The 21,163-nt window shown below is 43.5% G+C and overlaps 2 protein-coding genes across 3 annotated transcripts in view; one reads left to right on the top strand and one right to left on the bottom strand.

Annotated features, from left to right (window-relative positions):
* TNFAIP6 (TNF alpha induced protein 6) overlaps positions 1–10,942 on the bottom strand; it is a 27,745-nt gene extending 16,803 nt beyond the window's left edge. Inside the window, exons 1-2 of the mRNA XM_032693069.1 lie at positions 10,762–10,942; positions 222–402 (exon numbers count right to left, since the gene is read on the bottom strand). The gene's annotated coding sequence lies outside the window, so the exon portion shown is untranslated. The remainder of the gene's footprint in view (positions 1–221; positions 403–10,761) is intronic.
* Positions 10,781–21,163, top strand: NMI (N-myc and STAT interactor). 2 transcript variants are annotated; one of them, XM_032693064.1, is made up of 10 exons: positions 10,781–10,879; positions 11,934–11,984; positions 13,453–13,530; positions 13,833–13,991; positions 15,044–15,151; positions 16,731–16,890; positions 17,422–17,528; positions 17,642–17,834; positions 18,504–18,610; positions 19,711–21,163. In XM_032693064.1, the coding sequence occupies exons 2-10, from the start codon at positions 11,940–11,942 to the stop codon at positions 19,909–19,911; spliced, it is 1,158 nt and encodes a 385-aa protein (XP_032548955.1). In that variant the 5' UTR covers positions 10,781–10,879; positions 11,934–11,939; the 3' UTR covers positions 19,912–21,163. The 2 variants fall into 2 exon arrangements, with proteins under 2 accessions (XP_032548955.1, XP_032548956.1); XM_032693065.1 differs by lacking the exon at positions 11,934–11,984 and having other exon boundaries at positions 10,784–10,879.

Genomic DNA, 21,163 nt, shown 5'->3' with positions numbered 1-21,163 from the left:
AATCTCCTATATTTATCATATTTCACTAGCATATAACAAATAGATCATTATCTAACTCCAAGCATCTCATTTAAGGGTGTGAATGAAGAGCTTTTCCATTAAATGAGTCTCCAAAGGACATTCCCAGCATACACATCTTGAATATCCCATTAATTTTCACCTAAAAACCCATTTATTTGTCCATCTCAGAACATCATAGAGTTTAAAAATTACTTTCCTACCTTAAGCTGTGCGTGGGCAGGTGGTGAGTTTTCAGAAGCAAAACACTCCCGTGAGTTTGGGCACAAATAATTGGGAAAAATCCGGCCAGGTCCACGGATTCTTTGGGAAAATTGGCCTTACAAAGCATCATTAAATGTGTCCTGCTCTCTGCTCCTGATGTGCTGTTTCTGATCAATGTTCCTGGTAGATGCATTAAAAAAGGAATTTATTATTAGCCCCGGGGTGGAACTAAACTGTGGAAAAGCTGGAAGGCACTGAACTGGTCATGGGCTTATCCAGTGGCTGGAGCAATCCAGGATCACCCAGGTTGGAAGAGACCTTCAGGATTGTGGGGTCCAGCTGCACAGATGCAGCTGTGGAAAGCACACAAAGAGCCTGGGGCAGGTCCTGGAGGACAGGGAAAAGGGACAATCCCTGAAGAACCAGGAGCTACCTCTGCAGGCTCTGTCTCCCACTGTTTGCTCTGGATTCCTGGAGTCTGACACCTTCCAACACCCTGGGATGTGGAATTATGGCACTGCCAGCAGCTCCTTCCCAAAAACCAGGCTAAGACCTGCTTTCCTTTTCAGAAGGACCCAGAGCTGTGCCCACCATGGGACAGGGATCCCAGCTGGACAGAGGGCACCTGTGGAGAACTGCAGACCAATGCCCTGGATATGGAAAAGGTCAGGACAAACATCTTCTATGCCATGTCCTGGGCTGGTCTCCTGGAATCTCATCCCCAGATTCTCCCACCTCTCATTTTGTGTGGTGTGTCAGACTTTGTACTGGAATACAGGGATATTCTTTGGAAACCCAAATATTATCTTATCCCCCTGGACACTGGGTAGTGGTGGAATCTGTCCTTGATTGTACAGACACCTTGTCAGCTCCAGTCCCACAAAACCTGACCCCACTCATTCATCTGCTTTGCAGTATTATCCTAAATTCCTCTCCAAACCCAAATAGATGGACCTGCTGATAAAATCCTTGACAAATGGGTCTCAGCAGTCACTGCTGCAGACTCCCCTTTCTGTCTGCAACACTCATTTAAAAGGATATTCATGGTTTAGGACAAACCTCTCCCCGTGCCATGTCCTGGGCTGGTCTCCTGGAATCCCATGCCCAGATTCTCGCACCCCTCATTTTGTGTGGTGTGTAATGGAATCCAGGGATATGCTTTGGAAACCCAAATATTACCTTGTCCCCCTGGACATCCCCCTGGACACTGGGTGGTGATGGTGGAATGTGTCCTTGGTCGTACAGTCACCTCCGGTCCCACAAAACCTGACCCCACACATTCATCTGCTTTGCAGTATTATCCTAAATTCCTCTCCAAACCCAAACAGATGGATGTGGTGATAAAATCCTCGACAGATGAGTCTCAGCAGTCATTGCTTCAGCCTTCTCTTTCTGTCTGAAACACTCATTTCCTACCCCACTGCACAGCCCTTTTCCCTCCTCCCTCCTGCTGCTGCCTCAGCCCCCGAGGAAATCAATTTTCCATCCTTCCCTCAAGCCACAGTGACTCGAGATTTCACCAGCTCCCTTTTTGAGGCTTATTTCGTTTAGTTTGGGGTGATGGATGAGATCTCCTGCACCCATTTCTGTGGAGAATCACGCTGTGGATTTGCTTTTATCCGTGGGCATAGCCCACATCCTGCGGGTTCCGGAGAAACAAGGTGGAATTCCGTGGAATTCCACGCTTGCAGCATCCAGGGTGAACTAATGTCCTGGCATTGCCTCATAATCCTGGTTGCACAAGTTGGCTGGGAAAGATTTTATCATGGTGTGGATTATTCCTGCTGCTCATGAGGTGATGCTTGGAGGGTTTTCTCCAGGAAGTCACAACCACCATCAGCATCTCCCCCGAGGGAATGACCCGCTGGATGTCTGCATCTCTAAAAGCTGCAAGCCCAACTTTTCAGCTGATGTACAATATGGAGTTATTTTTTGCTGTGGGTAACATCAAACTTCCCTCTTCTAATCATTCCGGGTTTATTTATTTATTTATTTATTTATTTATTTATTTCCCAGATTATCCTGATGTACATTTATTTTGATGGAGCTGTTATTTTCCCTGCTTTACTCCTTTTCAAAAAAACATCTTTTCTTTGTCAGCCCTCTCCTTATGAAATAAAATGGAACATTCCATGCCATAGGAGCACCTCTCCACAAAGTCATTTTTCCATGACTCTTGTCTCGACCTCCTCCTGCTCTTCCCGTGTTTATTAAAATCCCCCCTCTGCTTTGTTCTCAAACTCGGCGCCTTGTGACTGATCAAATTTTATTTTTACAGTATTAATTTGTTTGTCATGCCCTCACTGTGCTTCTCTTACCCTGCCACCTCCCACTTTTGGGCCATTAGAACCCTCCTAAATAACAATTCCAACAGCAAAGCAACCCCTTCCAGGGACGTTAATTCAACTGTGCAAACACATCTAAAAACCTGAGTTCTTTGAAATCAAAATCAGGTACAACGTGTCAAAAAGGGGGCAAAATAACCCAGCTAATTGCTGGTAAATTCACAGTCATTCTGAGGCTTCAGCAGCATGGAAATGGAAAATATGAATTCCCTTTAATTTACAATATGATTGATGTACATTCCTTTGATATTTATCTTGCCCAACAGCAAATATTACTAAATATGACTTCAACTAGCGCAGAAAAAAATTACAAAATGGGAATGTAAGTGGTAAATTACATTTCTTGCACTTGAACATGAAAAGGTAAAAAGAGAATTCTTGCAGATCTCACCAAAAAAGTCAAAAATATCACTTTTCTCAGTGTGAGGAGCTTTTAAATTATACTAAAGTGCCTTACTGGGATAGGAGTTGCTGCACTTAAAGATGTATATTCAGGAGTTGTATTTATAAGTATTTTTATTTAAGAGTATATTATATTTATATTATATATGAGTATTTTATTTTATTTATGAGTGTATTTATGAGTATATTAATTAATTAATTTCAGGAAAACTTTGCACTGTCACAAGCCAAGTGTGGCTGATCCAAGTGACAAAACTGAGATTTGGATCCGAGGAATCTGTAATTCTGGACCTTGGAACGAGAGGATCTTTAAGCTCCCTTTTATCCCAAGCCTTTCCTTGATTTTTATGACCTTTAAGCATCCAAATTCAGCCTCAGAAAAAAAAATTTATAATTAAAGCTTTTCTTGGGAGCGTTGCCACAATGGATCACCCTAAAAAATTAGGGTAATTTTTGCTCTGTTTCCTTCTTTTTTACTCAAGTTTTCCTAATTTTTTTTTCATGTAAGTGCTTCCATAGCAGTGAAATACGTGTGAGGTTTGATATTCAGTTTGCAGAACAGATCCAAAGCTCTCAAGCTGGAAGTGTCATTCCAGAAACTCTGTTCTCTTATGTCTGAATTTAACAGCTGCATCCCATTAAACAAAATCAATATCCCAAATTTAGAGCAAGCGATGAAGCTGCAGAGATGAATGAATCATCTTTCCCCAAAAGCTGGTGATAGAAATCTTCCCGAAATTTATTGTGTCTGGAATATGCTGGGCTTTGATGCAACACTTTCCCTGCTCCACACTCATCCTGGGACAGGCAATTTCTTGGGAAGAGGAAAGAATAATTAGGAAATATGTCTGTTACTGAAATATCTGAAATGACAAATCAAGATGCTTCACTTTGAAAGAAATATTGGAGCTCCTTCAATATATTTTTTCTGGCCATAATTGTTTTTTACCTAATTTTATTAACAGTTTTCTCCTCCCTAAAACTGTTAGTCAGCTTTCTGTGGTGAAATAATAAAGTTACAAATTCATTCCCTGGATTCTAAAGTTGCCTCAGCTGTGAGGAGCAACACAGTGGGATATTTAATGTTGGTTTAACATGAACCACGAGGATCTGTCAGATCTAAACCAGAGTATCTGGGAATGTGAGCCACTTATTTTAGGGCTGGGCACAGAAAAGTATCTTAAGCCAGAATTAGTGCCATAAAAAAAAACCAGTGTAAAAATAAAACCCTGTAAAAATTAAATTGAGCTTTTAAGAGCTAATAAAACTCCTTTGGGAATGAACTGGGACAACAAACCATCTTCAGAAAGGTGTTTGGGTGCAAGAGCACAGGGAGAAACTGAAATATAAGTTCATCCAAAAGAATTAACCTTGGGTTAGTTTGGGGGGAAAAAAGGGAAAGGAAGAAGAAGAGGAAAAGGGAAAGGGAAAAAGAAAAGGGAAAGGGGAAAGGGAAAAGGAAAATAAGAAAAAAAATAAAAGGAAAAAGGAGAGGGAAAGGAGAGGGAAGGGAAAAGGAGAAGGAAAAGAAGACGAAAAATGAAAGAAAGATAAAAAAAAAAGGAAAAGAGAAAACAAGAAAGGGAAAAGGAAAAGAGAGAATAAGTGAAAAAGAAAGGGAAGGAAAAGAAAAGGAAAAGAGAAAACAAGAAAAGGGGAAAAAGAAAAGAGAGAATAAGTGAAAAAAAAGGGAAGAGAAAAGGAAAAGAAAAGGAAAAAGGAAAGAAAGGAAAAGGAAAGGAAAAGGAGAAGGGAAAAGGGAGAAAGGGAAAGAAAGAAAAAAGGAAAAAGAAAGGGAAGGGAAAAGGGAGAAGGAAAAGGAAAGAATAAAAATGAAAGAAAGATGAAAAGGAAAAGAGAAAACAAGACAAGGGGAAAAGGAAAGAAAAAGAATATGAGAAAAAGCAAAAGAAAAAGAAAAGAAAAAGAAAAAGAAAAAGAAAAAGAAAAAGAAAGAAGAAAAGAAAAAAGAAAAGAAAAAGAGAAAAAGAAAAAAGAAAAGGAAAGGAAAAGGGAAAAGAAAGAGAATAAGAGAAAAAGGAAATAAAAAAGAGAAAGCAAATGAAAAAGAGAAAGTAAACTAAAAAGGAAAAGACCAACAAGCCATGGAATTCAGTGTATTTCCCCTGGAGGGCCTGGCTGTGGAGATCTGTCCATGGGGAAGGAAGTGGGATTCCCACAGAAGGGCAGGACACAGCCATTAATCAATCCTTGGCTTCACGTTGGGCCTTTCAGTGAAAAACTGGAGCAAAAGAAAATGAATCCCATGAAATATCCTCGGGCAGCCCAAGGGGCACTCGGAGCTCGGGATCTGCCAAAGGACGTCAGGCTGGAGCTGGAAGGAGAACCTGCATTCCCTGGAAATGGGACCTTTCCATCACCAGCCTTCCCAGCTGGGTTTGTTAAAGCTTCTGGAAGGTGTGACTTGGAATATCAGTGTAGAACTGACTCAATCCCAGGGCTTGTCTGGATTGGGAGTGAGATGGACTGACCACACCAGTGGGGTTAAAACACTCACCCCAACACACTCAATTCCCATTAACAGCTTCTCAGAAGTGACTTTTCCTCACAATTTTCCAGGAATATGCCGAGGCCAAAGCTCTGTAATCCTGGGATTGCTTCCCTTCCCGGATATATCCCCTGCATAAGCACTTCTCGTGTTTTAACTTGCTCATATTCACTTTTTAATTGATCTCAGCTGCCTCCACAGCTTTACATTTCACACTTTCTCAACACTTAGTAAGTGTTTCTTTCACAAAGAACGGATTGTACAAAATAATTTTTGGAAATTAAAAAAAAATACGGGGGAAATGTCAGAATTGCTTTTAAAAAAAAAATAAATTGAGAGACCAAGGTGTTTATTTAAATATTCCCAAAAATATTACCCTGATAATCTTCCTTCAGAATTACGTTCATTCAGAATCCTGCTGACTGCAAAGTTTGGCAAGACACAGAAAAGGACTTTGTTTCATAGAATCATGGAATCCCAGACTGGTTTGGGTGGGAAGGGACCTTAAAGCCCATCCAGTGCCACCCCCTGCCATGGGCAGGGACACCTTCCACCAGCTCAGGTTGCTCCAAGCCCTGTCCAACCTGGCCTTGGACACTTCCAGGGATCCAGGGGCAGCCACAGTTTCTCTGGGCAACCTGGGCCAGGGCCTCCCCACCCTCCCAGCCAGGAATTCCTTCCCAATATCCCACCTAAATTTATCCTCTTTCAGCTTAAAGCCATTCCCTGTGTCCTGTCCCTCCATCCCTTGTCCCCAGTCCCTCTCCAGCTCTCCTGGAGCCCCTTTAGGCCCTGCAAGGGGCTCTCAGCTCTCCCTGGAGCCTTCTCTTCTCCAGGTGAACCCCCCCAGCTCTCCCACCCTGGCTCCAGAGCAGAGGAGCTCCAGCCCTTGGAGCAGCTCCATGGCCTCCTCCGGACCTGCTCCAGCAGCTCCACGTCTTTCTTGTGTTGAGGACCCCAGATCTGGACACACCACCTCCATATGGGAAGTATTTTTCCATATGGACAATTTCAGGTCATCATTGAGGCCAGGGAGAGGCCAAAGAAACACTTTAGCCCTGTTACAGCCTTTGCCATGAGCTTGGGACACACCTGAAGCAACATTTTTTTATTCCTGAGGAATACAAACAACCGATTTCTATTCATTCATCACACAAAACAAAGGCACAGAGTAATACTCTGGCCAGGCACATCTCCACACCCTCTCTGCTCCTCTCCCTTCCCTCTCACTTACATCTTCCCAGCACAAACTGGCCTGCACTTGGAATTCCTCCTCCCTGCACCACTGGCAGCGCTGTTTGAGAGGAGCATTTCATTAACATGCAGTGATTTACAGCCAGGGAACAGGACGGGGGTGCAGCCTAACAACGAGCTCAGCTGATTCCCTGCTCTTTGTTTGCTTTCCATGGCTGTGCTGGAGCCGTGTCCTGGCCCAGGGCATTGCCTCAGCTCTGCCTCCCGGGACACACAGCCCAGGGAGCCTGGAGCCTCCCCAGCTCCTGCTGGAGACGGGTCAGAATCCCTCCTGTGAAGGATGCACATTGGGATAGAGCCTTTTATTCCATAATTCTGCTTGTGTTGGAACAGACTCACGCATTTATGTGGGGCGGGGATTTGACATCTAAACTGAGGGTGCAGGTGGAATTTTCTTCTCTCTTGCTTTGCTAGAAAAAAAGGACTGAAAAAGGGCTGTGTTTGTGCTGCCCACAGTGTGGGGCCCTTGAAACAACATCAGGGACCTGTGCTGAGGCTGGATTTTGGCAGGTGCTTTAAGCCCTGTCCTGCTGGCAGCACCACTGAGGGAAGTTGTTCTTCCCCCCACCCTGGGCTGGCACTGGACAAATGAGCCAGCTAAACCCAGGTTTAGTCAGGATTGGTTTTTGAGCTGGTTCATTTCCCAGTCTAGTTTGCCACATGGCTGCAAGAACACTCAGGATACAGGAGAAATAGGGAAATAAAGAGTAGGACAACTTCTTGAGAGACCACCACCCCCGTGTTGTTGGTGTCTTGTTGACATCAAGTCCAATGAGCTACAGACTTTGGGATCTCAGAACAGGAGGATTTGGGATGCTGCTTTTTGAGGTATAAGACATCACCCACAGCTCCTGAGAATACAATAAATGTAAGATTCTGAGCTGTTCCTTTTCACTGGTGCTGCACCAAGGACAGAAAGAAGAGATTTCTCTGTTTGCCTGAGGTTTGTAGGGTGTTATTTTCCCAATAAATCAGTAGGGATCACTAAGGATGGGAGGTGGAACAGTGATCATCATTCCCTTTAGGCCAACTCCTGGACAAAACACAAAGGATTAGGACAACTGGGCTGTGAGGTCAAACCCCTTTCTCCCAGTTGCTCTGAGCACAGGATACTGGTTGTTCTGGAACATGAAGTCTCTGTGCTCTCCCTTGGAATGGCTGAAAACTTCCCAGAGAACACAGGGGGAAAAAGCACTGATAAACGGGAATATGACTGTACCCTGCTTGTGTGATAGTTCCCAGGTCCTTAAAAGAACCTGGAATCTTATTCCCTTTTCCCCAGGCACTAATAAGCTACAAAAGTGTGGAGCATTTCCCAGACTCTGCAAATCCTGACGACAGAGCAGGGGAGGCACCACCAGCCTCTGTTGGGCAGGTTCTGAAAGAAAGCACAAAATAAGCTGGATAGCCATGGAGAGTGATTCTGTTGGAGTATAAAAGTCCCAAATGTGCCATCAGGACACCTCTCTCGTTTTCCTTATGACAGGTATGATCTAAGCACTTAAATTGCATTTGCTTCCCTCTTTAAATCTGTTCTAACTTTAAAAATCCCCAACTTTTCTCCCTCTGAAGGTAATGCCATGAGGTTCTGAACGGTTTCTGTCCAGAAACTGAGCTGTGGTCAAATAGTTTTGGTACCAACAAAAGGTACCTTACGGCTGTAAACTTCCCTCCAGCTTCATCAGGGTATTTCTTGCTGTAGATGAACCCTAATCATGATTTTATTTTGAAGTTTAGATTCCTGGGCTCATCAAGAGTTTTTCAGGCTCCTGAAAAGCAAGTTTGGAATCAATGCAGACTGCTCAGAGAAATCCCTGGGGGTTTTAGAGCTTCTTGTACTCCATGCTGTATTTTACTCCTCAATTTTCCCCTTCAGCTAAATTCTTTTGAGTTATGAAATCCACACTTTTCCCTTTCCTCTGATTCACATGTGGTTAACACTATAAATCCACAACTCACAGAAATCCATTAGGATATCAACTCCAGGTCAGCTCCATTTCTGTTAAGGAACTCGGCCCGGTTCAGCAGCTCCAATAAACCTCCTTCACCAAACAAGCACAAACACATTGTTCAGCTCAAATCCCAGAGGGGGCCGTGTAACCACGTTGGCGCTGCTCATTCCCTGGAGTGTGGAGAAATATGGCTCTTCCAGACCAGCTGAGACTTCCCAACGTGACCAAGGTCACTGGAGAACCGCCTGCCACTCTGACATTTCAATCTGAACTCTGCTGTACTTAGGTCATAACATAATCACCTCCTCCTCCCTGGCTATTCCAGTTAAACCTCTCCCTTTTACTCATTAGTAACCGACTCGGTGTTTACAAAGCAATAGTGAACACAGTTATCCATTGTCAAGGCAGAAAATAATAACAACAACAATAATTATAAACCCTCAAATACAGGGTCAGAGGTTCAGCCACTTATCTTAAAAAGCAGACAAGGATATTTGAAACTGCCAGCATAATTACGCTGTGGGTAAAACTCCCTCTGAACTCAGTGGCATGAGGTGATTGCTGTCAAAGCAGGGCACAATCCAAGATTCCCTTTGTAGAGCAAAAACTCTGAAAACCTTTATCCAGCACAGACCTCCTGCTTTTCATTGGAAGTAGAGTTCCACATCTGCTAAGTGACAAAGTCAGTGTTTACTCTTTCCCCCACTATTTGGCATATTTTGAATTTCTGAGGATTAATTTCTTGAGCAGTCAGTGATGCTTGACTGCAACCCATACAAAACACTTGGACCGATGAGTACAAGTCTGTTTGCAATTTTGAGGGCAACATTTAAAAAAATCCGTCAGCTTGGTTTGAAAGGAAACCTGAAAGCAATATACTTCATTTTTTTTCTTGGCCTAGGATGTGGACTCTTTCCTTTAATTTTCTACATAGAATCCTGGACTGGTTTGGGTTGGAAAGGACCTTAAAGCCCATCCAGTGCCACCCCCTGCCATGGGCAGCGATTCCTTCCACCAGCCCAGGGTGCTCCAAGCCCCGTCCAACTTGGCCTTGGACACTTCCACGGATCCAGCGGCAGCCACAGCTTCTCTGCCCAACCTGGGCCAGGGCCTCCCCACCCTCCCAGCCAAGAATTCCTTCCCAATATCCCATCTATCCCTGCCCTCTGGCACTGGGAAGCCATTCCCTGTGTCCTGTCCCTCCATCCCTTGTCCTTGGTCCCTCTCCAGCCTTTTAACCCCACTTCAAGGAGGACCAGCACTTTCTCTTCCTCAAACCGATCATCACTGAAATCAAAGTGTGGGGGTTTTTTCCCCCCTGAAATCTCTTTAGAGATCACATTTAGGTGGCAAAACCTGACACTTGGGTTTCCAGAGTTTTTCTATAAATTAGCTTTTTCGGAATGCGGCATCTCCATCTGCCGCAAGGGCTCTGTGTGTCACGTTTGACGCCTTTTGCCACAGAAGGAAGCCGTGCTCCTCATAATCCCAACGTAATCCCAGAGAATTCCAAATACACAATAAATAAATAAAGATAAATTAAAATTCCGCTTGAGGACGTCAAGCCCGTGCCACTTTATTTCACAGAAAAGGGCGGGAGGTTCCAGGAGGGGACGGCCGTGAGGCGATGGCCGCCCCCGCCGCCCTCACGCCCTCCCCTAGGGCGCCTTTCCCAGCCCTCCCGCTCCCCGCCTTTTCCCGGGATTTCCCCATTTTCTCCACCCTTTCCCCCCCCCCCCCCCCCGTGTCCCAGGGCCCCTGCAGGGCTCGCCTGAGGGCCGGCGCCACCTCCCTCACGGCTGTGGGAGGGAAGCGGAGCTGCCCGGGGCGCCCCCGCCGGGCCCCCGGGACTGTGACGGGGCCGGGCCGGCTCCGGCTCCTCCTTCGCCGGCGGAAAAACGAAAGCGAAAGGAGAGGTCTCGGGAGTGCTCGGAGGGCTCTGGGGAGCCGGGGGACCCCGGGGTGCGCCCTCAGCCCGGCACCGGTGTCTGTAGGTCCCGCCCGCGAGGTGAGCGGCGATGGAGCCCCCGGGGCGCAGGGGACGCGGAGAAGCCAAGGGAAGATGTTGTTCATTTACCCTTTCACTTGCCTCTTTTTCCGGAAGCGGAACAGAAGGAAGCCCGGAAGTTTTGATTGCTTGATCCAAAACCGGGGAAGGGATTTCTGGAGCGTTAGCTCGATTTCAAGCCCCGCCGGTGAGTGGAGCAGGTTCGGTGGCGGCGGGTCTGAACCAAGGGGAGGATTCGCCTCAGGAACGCCTGGATGGGTCGGGATGTTGGGCTGCACCTTCTGGGGTGCCGGCACTGCTCAGAGTGTCCAACCTGGGGGTTTTCTATCCTTAGTCTAAGGGCGTCAACCTGCAGTTCTTCTAACCTTGGTCTAAGGGTATCCTACCTTGCCCTGCCCTGGCATCCACAAGCTGGATGTGGATGGGAGCCTGTGCACCTTGGAATGAGATCTGGATGAGTGGCCCATGAACTTCTCCAAGTCCCTTTTTATCTGCCTCCACAAAATGTTGTGGCAACGGATTCCAGATTCTACAATATCCACTGTGTAAAAGCATTTTCATTTGTGTTAAGCAGGTTTCATAGGATCCCAGATTGGTTTGGGTGGGAAGGGACCTCAAAGCCCACCCAGTTCCACCCCCTGCCATGGGCAGGGACACCTTCCAGCAGCCCAGGTTGCTCCAAGCCCCGTCCAACCTGGCCTTGGACACTTCCAGGGATCCAGGGGCAGCCACAGTTTCTCTGGGCAACCACCTTCCCAGCCAGCAATTCCTCCCTAATATCCCATCTATCCCTGCCCTCTGGCAGTGGGAAGCCATTCCCTGTGTCCTGTCCCTCCATCCCTTGTCCCCAGTCCCTCTCCAGCTCTCCTGGAGCCCCTTTAGACCCTGCAAGGGGCTCTCAGCTCTCCCCAGAGCCTTTTCTTCTCCAGGTTCTCAAGCCCAGAACACACAGGATGTTACCATGTGTGTAACAGCACAAAAGTAGCATAAAGGAGTTTTAGAACAGAAAAGCTGAATTGTTCACTGCAGAATTCCTAACATCCGTCTCTCTTTATGCTTAGGAAGGAAAGAGGCTTCAGATATCCATTATCTGTCACTTCTGCCTATAAAATGATACATTTAAGTTTAAAAGTTCTTCTAGCTCAGCACAGCTTCTAGTGTTCCTTCCTAATATGCTGTTGCAAAATAAAACCCCAAACAATACACCCAACGTTGTCATTTTTTTTCTCCTGGTCCCTCAGGTTTCCATGGATTTGACAAGCCCCCCACTACCTCTAAGAGACAATGGTTTTGTGAGTATTTCCTGATGGGAATAAAATGTGTATTTGATATGTATCTCTGCATGAAGGTTTGTTCTGGGACTGCTAAATCTGTCTCACCTTCCTCCACCCTTTAGTACCTGGGACGTTCCTCATTCTCACCTCCTTTTTCCTTAGGGAGAGTCACATTCCCAAGTCTCTGCATTCCAGATCCCGTTAGAACTTCCCTGTCCTGCCTCTCTTGCTCATCTCTTTGTGGAGGTTTTTTAGGGGAATTTCCTTTTTCCTGGGGACTCCCTTGATTCAGTTCCAGCAGTGCACATGTGTGTTTGGATGGGACTTTCCCTGGGATTTCTTGTGTTTTCTTGCTAATCTCTTTCCCTTTTTTTCAGGTTGAAAACTGTTGTCTTACATAATATTTCAGTAAAAAAACAGGAGTCCTTTTGCTTGCCAGCTTCCAGCTGTTGGCAGGTGCATCCTCCTGCTTTCCTGCACTCAATCCCTTGAGTGAAGGAATATTTTCCCAGTTTGAAGTAACACACAGATGGGCATTCCCCCTGTTGCTTAACAGGCATTTGAAACTGGACAAAGGAGCAGAAAAAACACTTTCTGTTTTCTTGTCTTTAGGAAATACCCAGCATCACCAAGAGAGTTCACAAGATTATCTAATTTCGACCTTTTCCATGCCTGAAGTTCATGGTTCCCATTCAAGTTTTGTGTAATCTTAAGTAAAAGGGAGGGATTGTTTCAGTGGATCTCTTTGGTTTTGGTTTTTTTTTTTATCTTCTGCAGAATGCTGCAGCCATAGAAACAAAACAGAACAAAGAAGATTTTCTGTCTTTTTGGGCTTTATCCATCTGTAGTTTCCCTGTGCTTGTGAACTTCTGCCCTGAAGTACTTCCATTCTGAAATGGTTCTTTTATCACCTTCCTTAATATTACCTTTTATTTTCCAATCTCCTTGCTCTTGGAAGAATCCCATTTTGACATTTATTTTCCTTATTTATACATTCTCTTTGAGAAACTGCTGAGAAAGCACAGAGCCAAACATTTGTGGGTTCAAGGGCCTTAGTTCTGTGTGGAAGAACACGAGGATAACTTGCTTTTATTAGTTATCCAAATATTACCCTGTGGATATTTGCAGTTGGATAGTTAGCAAATAATAATGAGTGACCAGTAATCCACATTTTCTTAGATTTTTGTCCTGCCCAGCCATTAAAATAGTTCAATAATTAGGCCTAAGTGAATGATTTTTTTTTTTGTAAATTATATGGTATGTGCTCTGCTCTGGAGATTCCAGGAAGATTTAATTATGGAATATTTGACTCCCCACATCTCTTGCCTGCACAATTAGAGAGAAATGGCAAAATACTTTGGATTTGACTGGGCACTGCTGTGGCAAAATGCTCCATCCAGCTGCAGAGGGTTTATTTCTGTTTTTGAAGACTCATTTGTTTTGTGTGGGAAGGGGAGAACCAGTGTGTGCCTCTTTTTCCCTGCAGGAGATGGTAACCCCTGATCCTCTGAGGCCAGAGGAGGAGAACATGCAAAGACTTAAGGAAGAACTGAAGGCATGGAAGGCAAGTTCTGTGAAACACATGGAATGGTGGTAATTAGCTCAAAGATAAAGACTTTTAATCCATATCCTTCTAAAACCAAATCAACCCTCCCTTGGTTATAACATGTTTAACGTGTTCTCTATTTTTCTTTCAATGCTTGTGTTGATCTCAGTGGTAACTACTCCTGTAAGCCTAATATTTACCCCAAGTGTTAAAAATAAATAAACACAAAGGGCTCGCTCAAGGTTTTGTTTGTTCCCATAAAGGACAAAAAAAAAAAAAAAAAAAAGGAAATTAAAATCTTTTTTCTTTTTGCTACCCAGGAAAGAGTTGTGGAAGCTGAAAACCTAAAAGCTGACCTTCTTTTCTCCAATGCATGTGCTGAGGAAGAGTGTGCTAATGCACAGGAGGAGCTGATGAAGCTGAAAGGCTTGCAGGGGAATGATCAGAAGGACAGTATTGTATACAGGGACACCCTTGAGGTATGGAAAAGGCTGTTGGGATTTTGAGGGGTTGTGAAGGAGCTGTTGATTAGAGAAAAGAGGAGTAATATTTTCCTTCCAGCTTAAATGGCTTTGCCAGTTTGTGGAATGTACAACTAGAATGTTCTCCACATTTTTTCCCCACACATTAGCTTTTTCACTGGCAGGTTAAGAACCAGTGCAACAAAATAAAGTCTGTCTTGTGTGGGTGAAAAGTGACAAAACCACTCTTCCAGGATTCTCCACTTTGAGTTTCAGTTGTGTGTGGTGTGGATAAAATGGAATGGGTTGATTCCACTGCTCCCTGTTTTATAAGAGGTTACAGCACCCAAGGGACCAGCATTTCTTAAGTGACAGTGAGCTGGGCAAGACCAGTACCTGTCTGAGGGTTTTTTTTTCATTGAATTAGTTGTTTCTAGAGCCAATTGGTTCATTCCCTCAATATTCCATGTGCAGTCCATGGTGCAGTAACAGGAGAAGGAAGATTCCATAGGCTGACAGAGGAGGTGATTTTGGGGAGGTTTGGTTTGACCTGTAGATCACTGATAAGAAATCCAATATTGCAAACAATTAAAATATAATTAATAGGTTGAGTACATTCAGGTCAGCATGACCTGAAAGTTGGGTTTGGTTCTTTCATCTCTTAAATCTCAAATGTTTGGATTTTATACCCAGAAAAGGTCGTTCTCATCATCTGGCTTTTGTTTTAACTTGTCTTCAGCTGGTGGGAACTGCTCTGGATGTCTCCAGTGGTTGATGACTTTAAAGGAGCCACCTTCTAATTGGGGATGCCTGGAGCTGACAACATCTGCTGTGCTTCCTTCTCATTCTGTCGTGTTCCCTGTCCAGGAATTCCTGGATTTAGTTCCAGGGGCTTTGTGCCCAAGTAGGATTCACTGGTATGGAGGAAGGAGAGGTCATCCCTCTTCCTTGCTGAAGAACATAAAGAGGGAAGAGCAGCAGCATGTCAGAAGCTGTCCAGATTTTGCTGAACTCTATTTTTGCCTTTATTTCTGTGTTTAATTTTGCATTTCCTGCATTTTGGGCTGCAGGACCAACTCCATCAGCTGTACAGAGAAAACACTGAGCTGAAGAAAGACATTGAAAAGCTCAACAAAGAACTTGAAGAACTAAGTTCAGTGCAGGCACAGAGTACTCAGGTAAAGCTGGAAATATTTTTACATTCATCTTTTAGAAGGGCAGATTTTTATTTTCACAGAATCATGGACTGGTTTGGGTCAGAAGTGACCTTAAAGCTCATCTCGTTCCATCCCCAGGGACACGAGGATGGAGGAAAGGGAATAAGTCATTGCATGACTGAATAAGTCATTATATGACTGAAAGGTATAAATACATTTGCCATTATATGGCAAATATAACATTTATTTTAGCTTTTATTGACCTTGACTTGATTACAGTCTCTCTCATATTACATAAATACATCTCATATTACATGATTACATCTCATATTACATAAATTACACCTCTCATCAATAACTCAGTTTGCAGCCAGATAAATATTTGTGATGCTGAGCAGATTTAAACTCAGTGTCTTGTGGTGAAGCTGCTGCAGACCCTGGAGCATTCAGAAATTGGAATTTCTCTTGTGGAAATTCCAGCTTTTAAAAACCCATCTTCATCCCGAATTGGAGGAAATAAAATTATTTTGGGGAATTTGCAGTAAAATGAAAACTCTGATCATTTGCTAACAATATTACACTACTGGGTTTTACCTTTCTAAATTACAGTTCTAAGTTTAAGAGATGTCAGTTAAGTCCAGCCTCCTAAATTTGCTGTGGAGTCTTTGGACAGGACAAAGCTCCTCTAGAAGGAAATTCAGTGGGACCAGGCACCTATTCCCAGTGCTGGAATTATCTTTAGGAAGAGTGTCTGGATTCACTGAACTCCCTTTCCCTTGGAATGGAAAGAAGCAGGTTCATAGATAAGATGGGTTTGGAGATAATTGCCAGGAGTGCTTTAATTATTCTGGTTATTTTATCCTGACACAACCAGTATTTTTCTTCTACACAGGGTTTTATTTTGAAATAATGACATAAAGGGGAAAAAAAATAATGTGAAACTCCCTCGAGTCCATCAAAGCAGCCTTTCCTAACCTACATTTTCAGGAACAATTTATCCCCTCCTAGTTGTAAAATATTTCTGTATTCTTACCTATTTTGCCAAGATGGCAACACAAAAGGCTGTTTATTAGCAAATGGCATAAAATTATGGAATCCCAGACTGGTTTGGGCTGGAAGGGACCTTAAAGCTCCTCTCATTCCAGCTCCCTGTCCTGAGCAGGGAATCTTCCAGCAGATCAGCTCTCCCATTGCTGTAGAGCAGTGATGCAACTGGGCAAAAAGAAATGGCAACACCAGGACCCTGATACTTGTATTTTACATCTTTTAAATACCCCGAGTATTCTGCTTCTGCAGGTGGGAGTCCCTGTGCACTGCAAAGGAATTTTCGCTGTGTAAAGTCAATTTTAAGTTCAGAGTTAATAAAAGGGAAAGAAACCACCCAACTGACAAAAGTCCCAGGAACAGGCAGCACAGCAAGTCACTGTAGTTTGAGGAGTTAGACCTGTTTTACCAACCATGACATCAATTATGGCTGTCAAACCTTAAAAAAAAAACCCCAAATATACGTAGCATTCCGAGGAAGAATTACCATTCTCCTTCTGTTCTGCAGTAAGCTACAGAAATTATTCCCTTCCCTCTCTCAATTCTGACATTTTAGGTTCAAAAAAAGGTGGCAGAAATGAAATTGAAGTTCAGCCACATGGAAGGCATGAGGAATTGTTCAGATATGGACACTCACTGTGTTTTTGGTGCAAATGTGAAGATCCCCTTCAGGCTGAACCAGAACCAGGCACTGCTGACTTTTGAAGATGAAGAAGGTATGATGCATATTTTAAGTAGAAAAATCAATGTTTCTGATATATTTCACCTGGCAGTGATGTGGTTTTCATCCAGGGATATTTGGAATGAAAGGGAGAAGTCCAGTATTAAGATTTTACACAATAAGAGCATCTTTTGACAGCACAAAAGTTTTACTATTCTATATCCCTCACAATATATTTTTATATCTATTATATTATTTATATCTATTATATTATTTATATCTGTTATATTATTTATATCTGTTATATTTATTATTATTTGTATTATTTCTTGTTCATTATTATTAACACATTATAATTAGTTATAATTAATATTATATATAATATAGTTAATTATAATTAATACATTATAATATTTTGCCTGTAACCAGGGAGACTTCATGGAAGATATGGATAGTGGCATCTGGTTGCCTAATTGTTATTTATTTCTTCTTTATTGATGCAAAAGGACATTTTGCTTAAGAGACTGGGGAATAGTTTTGGTTTTACAATGATTGAACAGGGCTTTTCATATCTGATTTTCCTTAGTTGCCCAGAGACTGATAAAAAAGGGGAGGCACACGGTGAACCTGGACAACAACAAAGTAGATGTGAGAGTGCTGCCTGTTCCACTTGACATGGTAGTCAAATTTGAGGTAAACAAGTGAAATATAAAGCTACAAAAACAGGAGTTCTTAAAAACCTTTAGGTTTGCTTTTTTTCCCCGGCGTTTTCAGTCACAAAGTGTACCGAAAATTTTTATTTTTAGCTCCACGTCACTGTTTCTGGAAGGAAGATCAACGTTTCAAACATACCTGAGCTGCCCATTCCTGAAGATTGGATGAGAGACAAATTAGAGCTGAATTTCTACAAAACTCAAAAGGGAGGAGAAGGAGAAATAGAAAATGTGACCTATGACAGTGAGTCCAGAAGAGCTGTGATTACATTCCTCAGACCTGGAGGTAGAGTATGGAATATTTTGTTAGCCCTGTTTAGGCCAAATTGTCCATTCTGGGTTACTTTCTATGCTAATGTAGCAAATTCTTCCTAGAGGGAGTTAAGTAGACCCCTCAAAGATGTGGCTTCACCCACACATCTGTAAGTAAAGCAGTGTTATTTGATCCAACATAACCTGATCACACTTTCTGAGCTTGATTTCTTTCATAACTCTGTCAAAACCCTGCTTTTTGTTTGGCACTGCCAGACACTCGGATTGCAAAAAGAAAATGAGGAGAATGTGTTTGATTCTGGCTCTTGTTTCACAACAGAGAAGTTAGGCAGGCATTCACATTGCCCAATTCTGTGAAGATCAGTGGAGCCACATCCACTTAGAGCAGCTGCTTTAGATTTATTTCAGAAGCTTTTGTGGGTATTTCATGAGTTTGGTTGGGGTTTTTTTTTTTGGGGAAGTGCCCAATAAACTTTTTGCACAATGCACATGAAGAACCTACAAGTGTGAGCTGGACTTGATGATCCTCATGGGTCCCTTCCAGCTCAGCACATTCCATGATTTTATGACATATTAGTTTCTACATCCACATAATAAAGATGAGTCCGTTCTTTGAGGTGCTTATAAAACACAGTTTAAATTCCATTATTCTTACCCTTCTTTCTCTCATTCTCCATTTCAGCCAGCAACAGCTTTTGGGGATCTCCTAAATACCCTTTCTTTGCAAATGGAAGGTGCTACACACTTTTTGTTTCCTCACATGCCGACCTACGCTTGAAAAACTGTCAGGTAAAAATAATCCAGTCCAGGCAAACAGAACAGATAGGTGGGAAAGAGGAGCTGTGGGCAGAATCTTCAGTCCTGAGCCCTGCAGGGGCTTTTGTGTCATGGCCTTTGTGCAACTTAATAGCAAGTGTGAGTCTGCAACAGGCAAATAATCTCATGTTTTGCAGTGGGAAAGCTGTAATTTATTTGTAAAGGGCGTGCAAGTCTTGCCTTGATTAAATTGTATCAGAACTCCCCATAATGCCTGTGCTGGATGGCAGGAAGGTGTTTGGGAAGGAGGTTAATCATGGACACAGTGTTTTCCAAGCCTCAAAGCCCTGTCACACTGCTCCCTAAGGAGAGTCTCAGCAGAAAAAGATTTGCTCCTTCATTCATTTCATTCACTCTTTCAGCCCAAACACTGACTCCTCTCCCTGTAACACAGAGCTTATCATCATATTCCCATGGAATGCTCATCCTGTTCTCACTGAAATTGCCTCTTGCTTTATGAACAGATGGTAATCCAGTCAGTATTGTGTATGTAATTGTGGGTACAATCAGCCCTTTGTAATTAAAGCATGGGCTGGAGTTTGTGTGGAGGAGACACGGCAGCTTTGCAGGTGTGGAGCATGTCCTGGCAGGGGTTTTATGGAGTGATGCTCTGGAGTCATCAGAGATCCCCAAATCCAGTGTGTGGGTGTGTTAAGGAGGGTAGGACACACCAGTTAAGGAGTCTGGATTCACTGAACTCAGTAGAATCCTGGAATATCCTGAGTGGGGAAAGACCCCCAAGGCTCATCAGTCCCACTGCTGGCCCTGCACAGACACCCCAACAATCCCACCCTGTCCCTGAGAGCTCCAAACAGGGAAAAGTCCCCCCTCAGTCTCCTCCAGGATGAATCAACCAAGTGCCCTCAGCCACTCCTCATATGGCCCCTCCAGACCCTTTAGAGTAGTGTATGACAGAGTTCAGAATTCCTGCTATTTCCAGTGCCAGGAATACACTCCACTATCCAAAATCTTTACCTAACCAAAGATCCCAGCCATGCCTGCTCAGGGAATTGAATTCCCAGACCTGCCAGTCCCTGCTGTGTGATCCCAGCATGTTTTCCTTTCCTCCACAGCCATACTGTGGGGTTTCTAAGAAGACCATTCTCCTGAAAGGAATCCAAGAGGTGGAAGAGGATGAGGAAAGTATCCAGGACATGATCGAAATCCACTTCCAAAAGCCGAGTAACGGCGGTGGGGAAATAGAGAACATCAAATATGTCTCAAAGGGAGCAGCATATGTTTGCTTTGAGGAGGATACTGGGAATGCCATCTAGGAACTCACAGTGAGCTCCTCAAATTCCAGGAACTGTGCTTTTATGTTTGAAATTCATCCTTGTGAAAGAGGAATTGCTGCCTTTGTGCAATGGCACAGGCTCTGCATGGAAATGCAGCAAAACTCACTGCTTGGGCTTCCAGATGAAAGGCATAGAGAAAGCCTTTATCACACTTGAAACATCATCTGAGATTTACTGCAAATCTGCAAATTTTGTATCTTGTAAATTTTATATAGTTCACATACTCCAAAGTGGGATAAATATCTTATTTCTGACATTTTGGATCCAAAAGCCCTGCGTAATCCCAATCCAAACCCTGGAACAGACCTGCTTTGTTGAAGTGCCAGATCTTCAGAAGGTGGCTCTGACAAAACTCCAGTCCTGCTGAGGCTGCTGGGGGCCACCAGAACGCAAATACCTGAAAGAAATCCTGTAATTTCATCAAGTCCAATTTATCCAATTACTAATGCAATTAAAATAGAAAAAAAGGGAAAAGGGCAGTGCAGAAACATCAGTTCCACTCAGGGAATTGCACTTAAAAAGGAATGCCCTGGCAGCAATGCTGCCTTTAGCTGCTGAGCTTCTACTAATTCACAGCCTGCTTTATTGTTTGGGTTAAATATTTGTTTCTACAATTAAATTTTTCCTCATTTTTGTCCATGTTTTTTTCTTACTTCAAACTATTACAGCCCAGGATCGAGCTGATGCTTTATCTAAACCAGGCTGGTTTTGTAACAACCCTGGGGAAACAGCCTGAGGAATCTGGTGGCTCCCAGGCTCTGGGAGGGAGTGGAGAGAGGGAACAGGGAAATGCAGAGTCAGAGGAGGATTTGTTTTCCAAGGAAAAATGCTTTTCCTTTTCTGCTGTCATCCTTGGAAAACAAATCCTCCTCTCACTTTGCACTTCCTTATCTTTTGCTGAAATGCTTTGGCCACAACAACCTTAATTTCAAAGTAACTTGAGTCTGACACTGAAAATAACTTATTTTCAGAGTGTTTGACATGTTGGTGCAGGAAATGGACAATGCACCAAGCTCTCAAAAAATACCTCAGGGATTATTATTCCAGAGAAATTTAGCTGCCAAGAGACTGAGTAGAACAAGGGAAACTAAAAGCCTGCAAGCAGCAGTTTATTTTGAATTTACTATTGAGTGAGATACATGTGACTGTAGCACCTCTTGGTGTTTAGTGCATGCAAAAGCATGGATTGATTACCTGACCATTGGGAAGTAATAATAAGAATAATTAAAAA

Source organism: Chiroxiphia lanceolata, chromosome 7 (genome assembly GCF_009829145.1).
Source record: "Chiroxiphia lanceolata isolate bChiLan1 chromosome 7, bChiLan1.pri, whole genome shotgun sequence".
Taxonomy (NCBI): domain Eukaryota; kingdom Metazoa; phylum Chordata; class Aves; order Passeriformes; family Pipridae; genus Chiroxiphia; species Chiroxiphia lanceolata.
Note: the sequence above shows the minus strand (reverse complement) of the source record. Positions and strands in the feature narration are given on the sequence as shown.